Genomic DNA, 13,562 nt, shown 5'->3' with positions numbered 1-13,562 from the left:
TACTTTAAGGGTAGAAATGTCAATTTAATATATCAGAGGGAAAAACCACCACTTTTAGAATAATTGAGGGGACTAATGTGCTTACTTAAATAATTGAGGGGGAAAAAGTGTTATAAGTATGTAACTAAGGGGGAAAAAGTGCCATTTTCCCTAAAATTAAAATATAAATATAATAGATAAAGAAATAATTAAATTAAATGGTGGGTCCACAAATAATTCATAAAAAACTTAAATCCGATGTGGAGAAAGAGTTTTTTTTTGTGATTGAGTGAGATAATGGAGGATGAGGTTGATGTTGGGGCCTACAAATAACTGGTAAATAATTCCAACTGATAAGGTTACTCTAGCCCTAGGCAAATTATTGTGTGGACTATGATCCACACAGTGTTACGGAAAACATAATAAAAGGTACATTTTTAATATACTAAATGCATATTATTTTTGTACTGAATATACATTATACAATATAATGTACACTCAGTACAAAAGTAATGTACATCCCCTGAATACAATGTATATGATTTTTGTATTGAATGTACATTATTTTATAGTATACAAAATATGGTCCATACAACTTGTATGGATCATAGTCCACACAATAATGATTGCTAACCCTATAGTATTATTACTTGTTAATAATTATAATGGGGCAATCCCAATCAAGTTGATCGAATTGCTGATTCCCTATTTGAACTGCCTATTGATCTTCTTAGTTTGAGATAGTAGACAACTTAGAGATGAGCTTCACCCAAATACACTTCAATTTTTTTCTTAAATCAATTAGTTGAATGGTTGGTTAAAGGCATTAAATTGCTTTTCCTTTCTTTATTAAATTGCTAATTTTATTTGGTTTTATATATGAGCCCCGGAGTATACCTATATATATACGCAGCTAGCTGAGCATATTGCCTCCCCTCTAAGCTCCTCCATTTCCAGTTTTCCACCACCCAATCAACCACCATATATACGCAGCTAGCTGAGCAGTCCAAGCTCCTCCATTTCCGCCACCCTCACCGGAATCCTCCATTCGTGGCTCTTCGATGGCTAAGCTTAGTCGCCGCCATATGGCTCCAATCCGTGAGCGGAACCAACTCCAACTTCCCCGTCTACTCCCCTCGCCTGAAGCAGCTCCTCTCCATTTCCCAGGTCCAGCTGAACAACCTCGCATTCGCCAATGACGCCGCCGCCGGAAAGTTATTCCGCTGGTTTTCCGGCATTGCGGCGCTCTACCTCCCCCTCTGGCTCGTCCTCCACATCGGCTACGGAGTCCAGTACCTTTTCCTCGTCGGAAAAATCGCCTCCCTCTCCTACTGGCAGGTATTCATCCTAACTGCTCTTGCCGGAAACAACATTTGTTGGGTTAACACGATCTTTTACATCGTCCTCATCCGGAATTTCCCGTCGGACCGCCAGGTCGCGGTGGGGATTTCCACGAGCTATGTCCGGTTAAGCGCTAAGATTTTCACGGATATGGTGGAAGCCATTAACGCATCTTCCCCTACTGACACAGCCCACTCTTTTCTCCTTCTTAATTCCGTCCTGCCGTTAATAGTCGCCGTAGTTGCCGGAAAAAAGCAACTACGTAGCCGACGAGGAGGACGAGCCAGAGGGGGAGATAGAGCGCTGCAATGCCGGAAAACCAGCCCGAATAACTTTCCGGCGTCATTGGCGAATGCGAGGTTGTTCAACTGGACCTGGGAAATGGAGAGGAGCTGCTTCAGGCGGGGGAGTAGATGGGGAAGTTAGTGTTGGTTCCGCTCACAGATTGGAGCCATATGGCGGCGACTAAGCTTTGGCCATCGAAGGGCCATGAATGGAGGATTCAGGTCGGGGTGGCCTGACTTCGCCGCTAACGGCTCAAGCGCCGGCGACTACCACTTCCAAAAACAGGTTTTGATGATATATTCTTTTCCAAAAACATACATATATAATACGGTAAAAATGTATGTATACAAAAAAAAAAAAAAAAAAAAAAAAAACAGAATACATGTGCAATACTAATATGGATTTATATTCCCAGAATTGATTTTTGTAATTTTATTTGCAATACTGAAATTTTTTTATACTGATATTGTATATTCATACGAAATTTTTTATATGGTGCCAAAGGAAAACCTTAGTGTTAAAACATGTATATATCTACTGAAATCTTTATCACAGATTCACATAAATTATTCCGTATAACATTCGAATTCTTCAATTTCAATTCATCCTGAGTACCCATGTACGCGCGAGAAGAAGTTTTGAGATTTGTTCTATTAATGTTTTTTTCTCAAGAAAGTATCAAGTTTAATTTGTCTTTCTTTTCTGTCATTTTCTAATTTTTGGTAAATGTGTTGTTAAGCATCTCTCTCAATCTACCATTTATCATGTTTAAGTTAAAATCTCATTTGAAAGGTGCTAGAGCTTTTTTAGCTTGTAGTCCCCCCCCCCCCCCCCCCCCCCTGTAGGCAATTAAATTTCAAGATCTGAGTAATGCTGCCTATGCACAACTAATTTACCTAAAAACACATCTTCTTATCAAAATGCTTCATTCGTGGCTTCTTGTGTTTGGCATGCTTTATTTGTAGCCATGACAATTTTGATGGATCCACCATTTAAATGATAAGTCCCTTCTTTACTAACAAAGATTAATCAGAAAATTTTAATCAGTTTCGCTGGCTAGTTGATTTAGGCCGATATTGTGAGCAACCCTAAAGCACCAAAATTTACAAAAAAGCGGCAAACATCTTAGAAGCGTAAGGAATTACAAAATTCTAAACACTAAATGTACCATGAAAAATACAATGAATGAAAATAGTTTTTCACAATAGTTTGGATTCTGCAATTTCAAATGTCAAAAACCAAATTGGAATCTCAATGCTATCTCTTCGCTACAGTTCGCCACCCATGCTTCACTTTATATAATAAATAATTTAGATGAGCTATACCATTCAGTTGAATCAAAGACTTTCCAGGACCAGGAGCCCCACTGGCAGAACACGAAACTCCACAACGTATAGTAATCCATTGGACAATTTGAAGGCCTTGGAAGCTCTACAAAACATGTATAAGAAAACAGAATAATTGGGGCACCATGCAAATTTAAACTTCAACAGGGAACACCATAAAATTCATAAAAAACACATTATAAGTGCATAATAAACTAAAGCCCAGCAGACAAAAAGTTCATTCAATTTTAATACAGAACATATATAATCAATATATTTCATTCATATGATCATATCCATCATTAACAAATTTCCATAGTAGATTAAGAGAGGCATAAACCAGAATCCAACAAAAAGAGTAGATTAAGAGAGGCATAAACCAGAATCCAAACACATGAATTACATAAATTACATAAACTCACATGATATATAGCTGGAGACAAAACTACAAAAGCCGACCGGGAAAGCGGGCACACCACCAGGTCGACGAACGCTCGACCGGCTTCCCTCTCCTGCATCAAACGCAGCAGTCGACCAAAACCCCGAATCTATTTAGAAGACCAATCAACTGGACAATATCTTTACCGTATTTCTTCTCGATAGTATCAAGCAACTTCTGTAAACAAATGGATGCCCAAATTGTCTCATTCAGATGAAGTTAACGGGAAAAATCATAGCGATTTAGCAATGTGGAAAACCTAATGCCAAGAATCAAAGACTGGAAACCAAAATCCAAAATCATATTTAGAAGACAATGCTTAAATGGCGAAGCGGGATTTATCTGATTTAATAATTTGACGATATTTTTTATACTCATTATAAGCCTAACTTCTTTTTGATTTAATAATTTGACAGACATTTTTCTACCTATTATAGGTCCAACTTCTTTTGGCTCTTAGAGCATCCACACTAGTAGTTATTTCTACATGAATTCTCTCCACTCAAAGTTAATAGCTGATGTGGGGAGGAGTTATTTCAAAAATATTTCTTATGCAAAGTATGGTATATTTGTGGTCCCAATAAGTAAGAGAAATAATTAAAATATAGTGAGTTAACTGGTGGGTGCATAAAAACTGAGAAATAACTCAAAATTGATGTGGAGAAGGGCTTTTTGTAATTGAATGAGATGATAGAGGATGAGGTGGATGCTGGGACCCACAAATAACTTAGAAATAACCTCAACTGATAAGGATGCTCTTATTAGTATAGTAGAATGTTGTATAGAAAATTCTTCCACTTAGTTCATAATTATGCTTATTGTGTAAATTGATCACAAAATTAGATGAACTAGTATTTCACATGTGCGGTGCACAATCATATGGTTAGAGTTACAATTAAAAAGAGTACAGACTTAGATAATAGCAAATAAAAGTAAAAATATTTTATAACATTGCACATAACTAAAATTACATATTATTATCAATTTCTTCGTAAACAACATTTTGAGTAATGTTTAAAAAACCTCTACGTTCATCACAAATTAAAACTTTAAGATCATCGGGATTACTAACTCTCGAAATTGCACGTACACCATGGTTAAATACAGGGTTTTAATTAACAACCTGACATGAGATAATGTTTGTCCATGACTTTTGTTGATTGTCATGGCGTATGATAACATAACAGGAAATTTCTTCTTTTGAAATTTAAAAAGAAGTCTTGAGCAGTCAATGTCAAACGTGGAATCAAAACATTTGTACCGGCATGGTGTCCACAAAGAATTTGAACTTCAATAACATGGTTTCGTAACTTTGACGCAATCAATAGTGTTCCATTACAAAAGCTCAATGAGTGGTCTATATTTCAAATGAGTATGATGACAAAATAAAAAATAAAAAATGAATTCATATTTTAAGAAATTAATTGTAAAAATGGTTGAACAAAATTACCATTGGTCAAATTAACAAAAGGTGTGTGCATTTCGTCTAATTCAGCATTTGTGTTGTTAGAAAGATCATTTTCACACCGACTTAATTGATTGACCAGAAGCAGTTGTTCTAAGTTCAAAAATGGAACCTAGAAAGAGCTAAAATAACTAAATTTAAAAATAATGAATACAAACACTGCTGGAAATCTGCATTTTTCTGACCACCAAAAAGTGGTTGGAAAAGGGACATTTCCGGTCAGAAATGCAGTTTCCGACCAACTTAGCGACCACTTTATAGATTCGGAAACAAATCCCTAGCTATTACCGACAACTAGCACTACCAGAATTTCGCGATTTTCCGACGGACCAAAAAACGTCGGAAATAATATGATTTGCGTCGCAATTGAAGTTTTCGACATGTTTTCCGACGTAAAATGGAAATCTGAAAATTGCATCTCGGTAAATTTCGTTCCCGACAAAAGTAGTCGGAAATTTCCGACGTACATTTTATTTGTCGTATTATGCGTCGTTAAGCTCCGGGAAGAAACGACCCGTTGTTTCGATTTATTTTCCGACGTATACAACGTCGGTAATTGAAATCTTTTTTATTTAAAAAATATATTTTCCGACGTACTATTCGTCGGAAAGTTTAAAATCTAACATTAAATGAAAATGTTTCCGACGAATGATACGTCGGTAATGTTATATTTTTATTTTGAAACAAATATTTGCCGACGTACTTTATGTCGGAAAGTTTAAACTTTATTTTTTGATTAATATGTTTCAGACCAGCCTTACGTCGGTAAGTAAGTGCTTTTAATTATGTAGAATTGGTTTCCTATGAAGTCTTACGTCTGAAAATTATTAGAAGCAAATGACAATTTTTGATTTCATGCTGGCTTCTACACACTGTCAACACAATATATTTCCACCAACAAAATTTAATAATTTATAATCTAAATACCTCAATCAGTGACTAAATTAACACATGTTTGCTTCATTGCAAAAATATTAACATATATTAGTTTACAATACATCACTCAAATTAAAATATATATTCAAATGCATACAAAATGCCATAATTTGAATGAGCTCCTCTTCTTTCAACTCTTATTAGGACTCCTGCAAAGCACAAGTTTTGAAGTTGGATTAGTATATAATATATAGCAACAATTAATATAACAAATAAAGTGAGTATGTTAATTAAAGCAAAAAAGTTACCACATTACATTCCATTTGCAGGGTACTTTAGTTGTCATCATCTTCGTCTTCATCTTCATCATTTATATTATCTTGATCATTATTCTCACTTTGTTCGCTATACTGGTCAGATTCTTCACTAACGGTATCATCAAAAGAACCTTCCAATTCACTTTCTGAATCTAAATCGTTATTGTCATTGATGTGTTCATGAGTTTGTTCAAACAATGAACTTCCATCAACTTCTTCCATTTCATATGGTTCATGCAAGAAGTTTTCTTGGTCCTCCTCATACTCTGCATGTCCAATAGCTCCTGTCAGTATCACTTCTTGTTGGAAGGCTGTATTAAGTTTGTATTGGTCATCAAATGTGCCCCTTGATCTTACATTTATTACAGCTGACCAATTTGACTTGTCTTTAGCGCCTCGAGGATATGGCAAATAATAAACTTGAGAAGCATTTTGAGCGATAATGAAGGGGTCATACTTTTGGTATCTTCGGTTTTGCCGCACCTCAACAATGCCATATTCAGAGAGCACTCGAGTACCAATATTAGGCATAGGATCAAACCACTCACATTTGAAAAGAACCACCTTTTTTATTGGTAGATTTGGGTACTCAATTTCAACAATCTCATTCAAAATGCCATAGAAATCAGCTTCACCTTCAGCAAGTCCTGTCCCTTTAACACACACTCCACTATTTGTAGTAGATTTGCCATTACAATATGAATAGGTTTGAAACTTATACCCATTCACAATGTATCCAGAGTATGTTTTGACTTCCAACAGTGGACCACATGCTAAATCAATGAGAAATTTGTTTTGTAACCCATCTCTGTAATGATTTACCTAAATTATTTTATACAATTAATGAGCTTAGGCACAATTATAGTAATAAAAAATGTTGTAAACTAAATACATATATAATTGTAATACTTACATAAGTTTGAAACCACTTTGCAAAATAGTTTTCAACTTCTTTGTCCACTTGCGCATTTGTAATCCCAGGATTTAATGCACACAATCCATCTTCAAACATCCTAAAAAACATAATGCTTAATGTAATTTATAATTTGGGTTACATTTTTCTTTAAAAAAATGTTAATGAAAGTTTAATGACTAGTACCTTAGAATTGGTTTTACTTCTTCGCAATTGAGCAAAATATGTTGATGTGCTGCATCGGCTTCTTTTTCATCCATATATCTTTTGCTTGAAGCACCCATAAGGCGGCCTGGAAGGTTGAACACAGATAGTGTATATGGTGTTGCATTATTAACTCCACCATCATCTAAGTTCCGACCAATCCTTGTATGTCTACTTTGCACATGAGCTTCAAAATAATATGAAGCAAAAGTAGTAGTCTCTTCAATGATAAATGCTTCACATATAGAACCTTCTACCCGACTCTTATTCTTTATCTTTCTTTTTAAGAAATTAAGAAATCTTTCAAATGGATACATCCAACGGTATTGCACTGGTCCTCCTAATCTTGCTTCATACGGTAAGTGAACTGGTAAATGCTCCATACAGTCAAAAAATGTTGGAGGAAAAATTCTTTCTAATTTACAAATCAAATGTGCAATGCTCTCTTCTAATTCTTGAACCTTATTCACAAACAGTGTGGCAGAACAAAGATGACGGAAGAAAATGCTTAGTTCTGCTATAACTTTCCAACATGTATGGGGTAACAAAGAAAACGCAATTGGCATCAAGCATTCCATAAAGATGTGACAGTCATGGCTTTTCAAACCACACAATTTGTTTTCATTAAGATCTACACAGTTTGCTACATTTGATGCAAACCCATCTGGCAACTTCAAATTTTGCACCCACTCACGCACAACTCTTTGTTCATCCCGTTCCAAAGTGTAATTAGCTTTCGGCTTAAACACTTTTCCATTATGCTCAACTAAATGTAATTGCGGTCGGTTACAATACTCATGTACATCCAATCGAGACTTTACACTATCTTTATTCTTATTTGTGCCTTTAACATTCATCACAGTATGGAACACATTATCAAAAACATTTTTTTCAATGTGCATAACATCAAGATTGTGCCGGAGCAAATGATCTTTCCAATATACTAAATCCCAAAATATACTCTTCTTCGTCCAGTTATGTGTGTGTCCATAACCAATTTGTCGAGTAATCACACCTTCTGTAATTTTTGGAAAGGTAGATACTCGCTCAAACAACTCATCACCCGTATATACTTGAGGAATTCTACTCTTTTCTATCCTCTTTTTGAGAAACCCATCTCTATTTCTTCTGAACTGATGGTTGAGATGCAAGAATTGACGGTGGCAATCAAACCAAGAATTTTTCCTAGAATTCTTTAGGTAAAATGCTTTTGAATTATGCATACAATAAGGGCATGCTAGTTTTCCTGCTGTTTGCCAACCCGATAACATCCCATATGCGGGAAAGTCATTAATGGTCCACATTAATGCAGCCTTCATCAAAAAATTTTGTTTCAATGAGATATCATAAGTCACTACACCTGTATCCCACAATAATTTCAATTCATCAATGAGTGGTTGCAAGTACACATCAATTTTTGCCTTAGGATTGCTTTTTCCTGGGATTACACAAGATAAGAACATGTATGACATTGTCATACACATTGAGGGAGGAAGATTATAGGGCACAACTATGACTGGCCAACATGAATATGTTTTAGCATTCATACCAAATGGAGAAAAGCCATCTGCACACAATCCTAGCCTAACATTCCGAGGTTCTGCAGCAAATTCTGGGTAAATTGTATCAAAGTTTTTCCATGCCTCACCATCTGATGGATGACACATAACATTTGGCTCACGGCGATTTTCAAAGTGCCAACGCATGTGTTTTGCGGAGTTAGGCGATGCATACAACCTTTGCAACCTAGGAATGATGGGCAAGTAGTGCATTTTTTTTCGTGAAACCTTTTTGAGATGAGATCTGGTATGCCTATCAGTCTTATATCTTGCTTCTCCACAAACTTTACATGAAACTAGTTCCACATCATCCTTGTAGTATAACATACACCCATTCACACAACAATCTATCTTGTCATATCCCAAACCTAATTTACCAATCATTTTTTGTGATTGATAATAGGTTAAAGGCACACGATTAGGACCAAATGCCCGATTATGTAGTTGTAATATTGCATCAATTGCTAGTTGTGGTATGTTAAATGTGGATTTGATGTCCATTATCTTCAAGGTGTATGATAACTCAGTTTCTTCATTGCTTCCGGACCATAGTGGTTGTCTAGCTGACTCTAATAAGTCATAGAATTTCTTTGAAGACTCATGTGGGATGTCACATTCAACTTCATCAATATTTGGGTTGAAACTTGGACCAGCAATATCACACAACATTGACTCATATTGATTCAATTCTGCATCTTGTGCATTTCCCCTAGAATCATTAATCGTTGCTTCACCACTTTGTTGAGGTAGTTCTTCTCCGTGGCATGTCCAAACCCAATAGTTAGGTTCAAATCCTTTTTTGTATAGATGAACCTTAACATCCTCTGGCTTTAAATGATATAGATTTCTACATTTTTTACAAGGACATCTAATCACCTCATTATTTTGATACTCGGACTGTGCAGTTGCAAAGTTCACAAACTCATCAACACCATCAATAAATGCTTCATGTAACCCCCTCCTTCCTGGCATTAATCGATTATACATCCATCTTCGGTGATTGGATATATCATCCATATCTATTCTTCTAATTAAATAAGTGCACATGTAATAAAGTTTAATTAAACGAATTTATCCACAAAATAAAATGATTGTTCCAAAATGCTAGAAAATGTAATCAAATTACATGAAGTACTTAATTATATTAACTAGTTCATTAATATATAACATATTACAGTAATATTTATCAAGAAAACCACAGGCAATATTTACCTTAACAGTTTCATTGTTAACTTAGACTGTCAGTGAAAGTTGAGGAATACTGGAAATTTAACAACACACTAAAATCTAAGAATACTGAAAATTTAACAATTAATAGCAATTTCAATGGTTTAAAAAAAATAGCAATTCCAATTATTTTTTTGGGTTTAAGGAGTAGCAGCCGCCGCCACCTGCGGAGCCAGTACCAGCCAGTGCCACTGCCATCGACGGAGGCAGCAGCAGCCTACAGGAGACAGAAACTGCACCACCCTACAGCAGGGCCACATCTCAGCTGTTCTACAGGAGTACATGTAGTATAAATGTATAGAAGAGTAAGAAGACCACTATTCCACTAAGGTACTAACCTCGCCGCCGAACCGCCTCGCAAAGTCGAAGTCGTCGCAAGGCCTCCGCTCACAGACTGGTCTCGATGGACTACAATGGAGATGGCAAAATCATTGTAATGAGGCGATGTAGAAGGAAAGAAAGGAGAAGATTGTATCTAGGGCTAAATATTGGGGGAGGACGTGATTCCTCTGGATGTGGAAAGATGAAAAAAGAAGATTGTATATATTTGTTTATTTCAAACACTCAACTCACAGAGAATGTCGATGTTTGCATATTTGTGAAATTTCATCCGCCAAACTTAATAATTCACCCGCGAATTTTAATTTTTTAAATGAAAATTACATCCTTAAATATGCACCATTGTCATTCAAATGACCAGCATTAATCTGGACAGATGCATGATCCTTAGAAGTGATAAGCCTATTTGTGGCCGAGCACTTCCTCGGGATGTAGTACATGATTTGATACTAGCAAAACCTTACAATATTAAACCACCACAGATTGGAGCAAGAAGATGGCGAAACTGCCTCTTATTAAGTTAGAAGCCAAAAAGCTATTGCCTTTGTCTCTTCTATTCATGTATCACTCATAGAAGAGTCTGATCTTTACTCAGTTCAAACATTCCCCATAAAATATATTATATTTCAAAATAAAAATAAAGCACTTCTAGCAAAAAAAAATCATAATAACAGAACCAAAAGATAAAAATTGTAGAAACAGCGAACAATATTGAAATAAAGTTCAGCCTATTTATTGTCTTTGAAGGTTTTCTCTCCTTTAAATTTTCAGTTTTTTTAGTCAATCTTGATCAGTTTCATCCTTGTTGAAGTGTTTCTGTTTATAAGCACATTGACAAGAGCAGTACTTTTAGCACCAATTGTGAATTACTGGTGGCCTGGTTTTCCAGTAAACTTGTCTAAGCATGCATATGACAGTCAACTTCCCGGCCAAGAAATTCATATGAAGGACAAGAAGTGAAGCACAAATTCATATTAAGGCCAAAAATTTGATAAATTCTAAACCCTAATCTCATCCGCAGTTCAGATTAAGGCCAAGCACGCCCAAAAACAAAACAAAATACCAGAAATAATTAAAAATCCAAAAAAAAAAAAAAACATAGTTTAACAAAATAAAATACAAAGTGTTTATCCTAGCCAAGAATGATAGTTCTAAATGTCATGCAAACCACAAAAACAAATCTAGACAGAGGAAAGTAAAGAAAATCAGAATAGAAATCCTTACCTTGACTGTTGACTGCCGACGAACTCACATGGAAAGGGAGAAAAGAAGAACAACGGAAGGTTTAGTAGACCGGTAGAACAAGAACAGTTGAAGAGAACTCACAAAGGAAGAAACTTGAGAAATAAATCTGAACAGCAGAACTTGACTCCTCTTTGGCGTAGGAAATAAGGTTGGAAAGGTGACACTTCTCTTCGCAGGTTCCCAAGAACGCCGATCTACTTCCCGCTATATTTTTTGTTCCTTTAATATTGGGATTTGAAGCGACGAATCTGATATGTCGGTATATATTTACCAACAAAAATACCGACCTATAATAAAGAATATCGGAAAAAATAAATTTATTGTTTTGCTCATCGTTTTTTAGTCGGAAGAACGGACTTACACCGTCTTCGTCCCAAAGGTACGTCGGAAATCCGCGAATTTTTTGTAGTGTAGTCAAAGTGGTCAAAAATACCGGCTTCTTTTTTAGGACGTCGGAACTAATGGTTGTCGAATAAGGGGAGCATATTTCCTATCACTAGTGGTCGGTAATTGGTCAGAATTACCATCCACCGGTGGTCGGTACGCTTTACCAAGAAAAAAATTAAAATTTGTATTGCCGACCACTAGGGTGGTCGGTAAGATTTACTAACAAAAAAAATTAAAAATTAAAATTCTACAAATAGCAAATGAATTTGACCTATTACAATTGAAATTCAAATTCTACAATACAATTAACAATTTAGGGAAATCAAACATTAGTCAATCATTCAAATCAAAGTGTAGCAATTGTTTCACCATCAAAAATACATTTGTCAAAATATTAGCTAAACATGCTAATAAGGTTGTAGCAATTGTGCTTTCAAAAAAAAAAAGTTGTAGCAATTGTTTCACCATCCAAAATACATATTAAAAACATTCAAATACTACACTATCTAATCTTGATCAGAGTGGGGGGATAGTGTATTATCCTCGGACTGATCGGAGGGGGGCTGTGTATCATCATTACTGCGAATACCATCCAAGTTAGGACTATTAAGCTGTGCACTAAAGTTGGCAAATGCTGATTCCATTTTCTGGACAGTCTCACATATACTACGGTATTGCTCTTCCATATCCTTTTGCTTTTGATGCATTACTTGATTCTGATCTTCTAATTGCTTAATTCGAGCCTCGCAAGATGCATGTGAAGTTGATGGCCCAATCTTTGATTTCTGGTGTATCATAGCCTCCGGGAAGTAATGTTGGGTATCCGACCCAAATCCTGAAATGGACCCCCCTTTCCTCACACCACCAGTGGCCTTCAACCACACTGTTGTTTATGCCATTTCAGGTTGTTTTTGCTTCAAGTCTGTCACTGTTTCCTGAGGAAAAAAAAAAGCCTAAATTGGTAAGCAACTATGCTTAAACAGAAACTCAGAACTAAATGGTAAGCAACTATACTCAAACAATGTAGATGGTATACAGTGTAGATAGTAAGCCAAATATTTATGGTAAACTAAATGGTAAGCAACTTGATTTGAAGCCAAATATTTATGCATACAGTGTAAGATGGTAAGCAACTGTACTCAAATAGATCGAAACCCAGAACTAAATGGTAAGCAACTATACTCAAACAGTGTAGATGGTATACAGTATAGATGGTAAGCTAAATATTTATGGTAAACTAAATGGTAAGCAACTTGATTTGAAGCCAAATATTTATGCATACAGTGTAGATAGTAAGCAACTATACTCAAACAGTGTAGATGGTTGTTCCTTGCATGTAAATTCTGGTGGAAGTGATGTGCCTATCAATGAGGGAAACTGGGAAGTTAAATATGTAGGGGATGTAGAAGTTAAAGGTAGTTCTGCAAAGTACTACAATAGCAACAGTGGTTATTGGGGATTCAGTAGCGCATGGGATTTCTTGGATGATTCTACTGATTAAAACACATGTTTCATCATCAGGTCTCTCTAAATTGTATATGAATGCTCGCGTTTATCCTCTTTCACTTACTTATTTCAGTTATTTCAGCCTGGGAATGCATTTCTTTGACATATATATCCAGGTATAGCCTGGGAACAACTCATAGCAACTATACTCACAT

General features: G+C 35.8%; 1 protein-coding gene across 1 annotated transcript; it reads right to left on the bottom strand.

The window, feature by feature from the left end:
* Window positions 1–6,045: 6,045 nt before the first annotated feature.
* On the bottom strand, window positions 6,046–9,720 carry LOC109173559. Its single transcript, XM_019322798.1, has 3 exons — window positions 7,127–9,720; window positions 6,941–7,040; window positions 6,046–6,849 (listed from the first exon to the last, which is right to left on the bottom strand). Exons 1-3 carry the CDS (start codon window positions 9,718–9,720, stop codon window positions 6,046–6,048), a joined length of 3,498 nt encoding a protein of 1,165 aa, XP_019178343.1.
* Window positions 9,721–13,562: the final 3,842 nt, after the last annotated feature.

Source organism: Ipomoea nil, unplaced genomic scaffold (assembly GCF_001879475.1).
Source record: "Ipomoea nil cultivar Tokyo-kokei standard unplaced genomic scaffold, Asagao_1.1 scaffold0482, whole genome shotgun sequence".
Classification (NCBI taxonomy): Eukaryota; Viridiplantae; Streptophyta; class Magnoliopsida; order Solanales; family Convolvulaceae; genus Ipomoea; species Ipomoea nil.
Note: the sequence above shows the minus strand (reverse complement) of the source record. Positions and strands in the feature narration are given on the sequence as shown.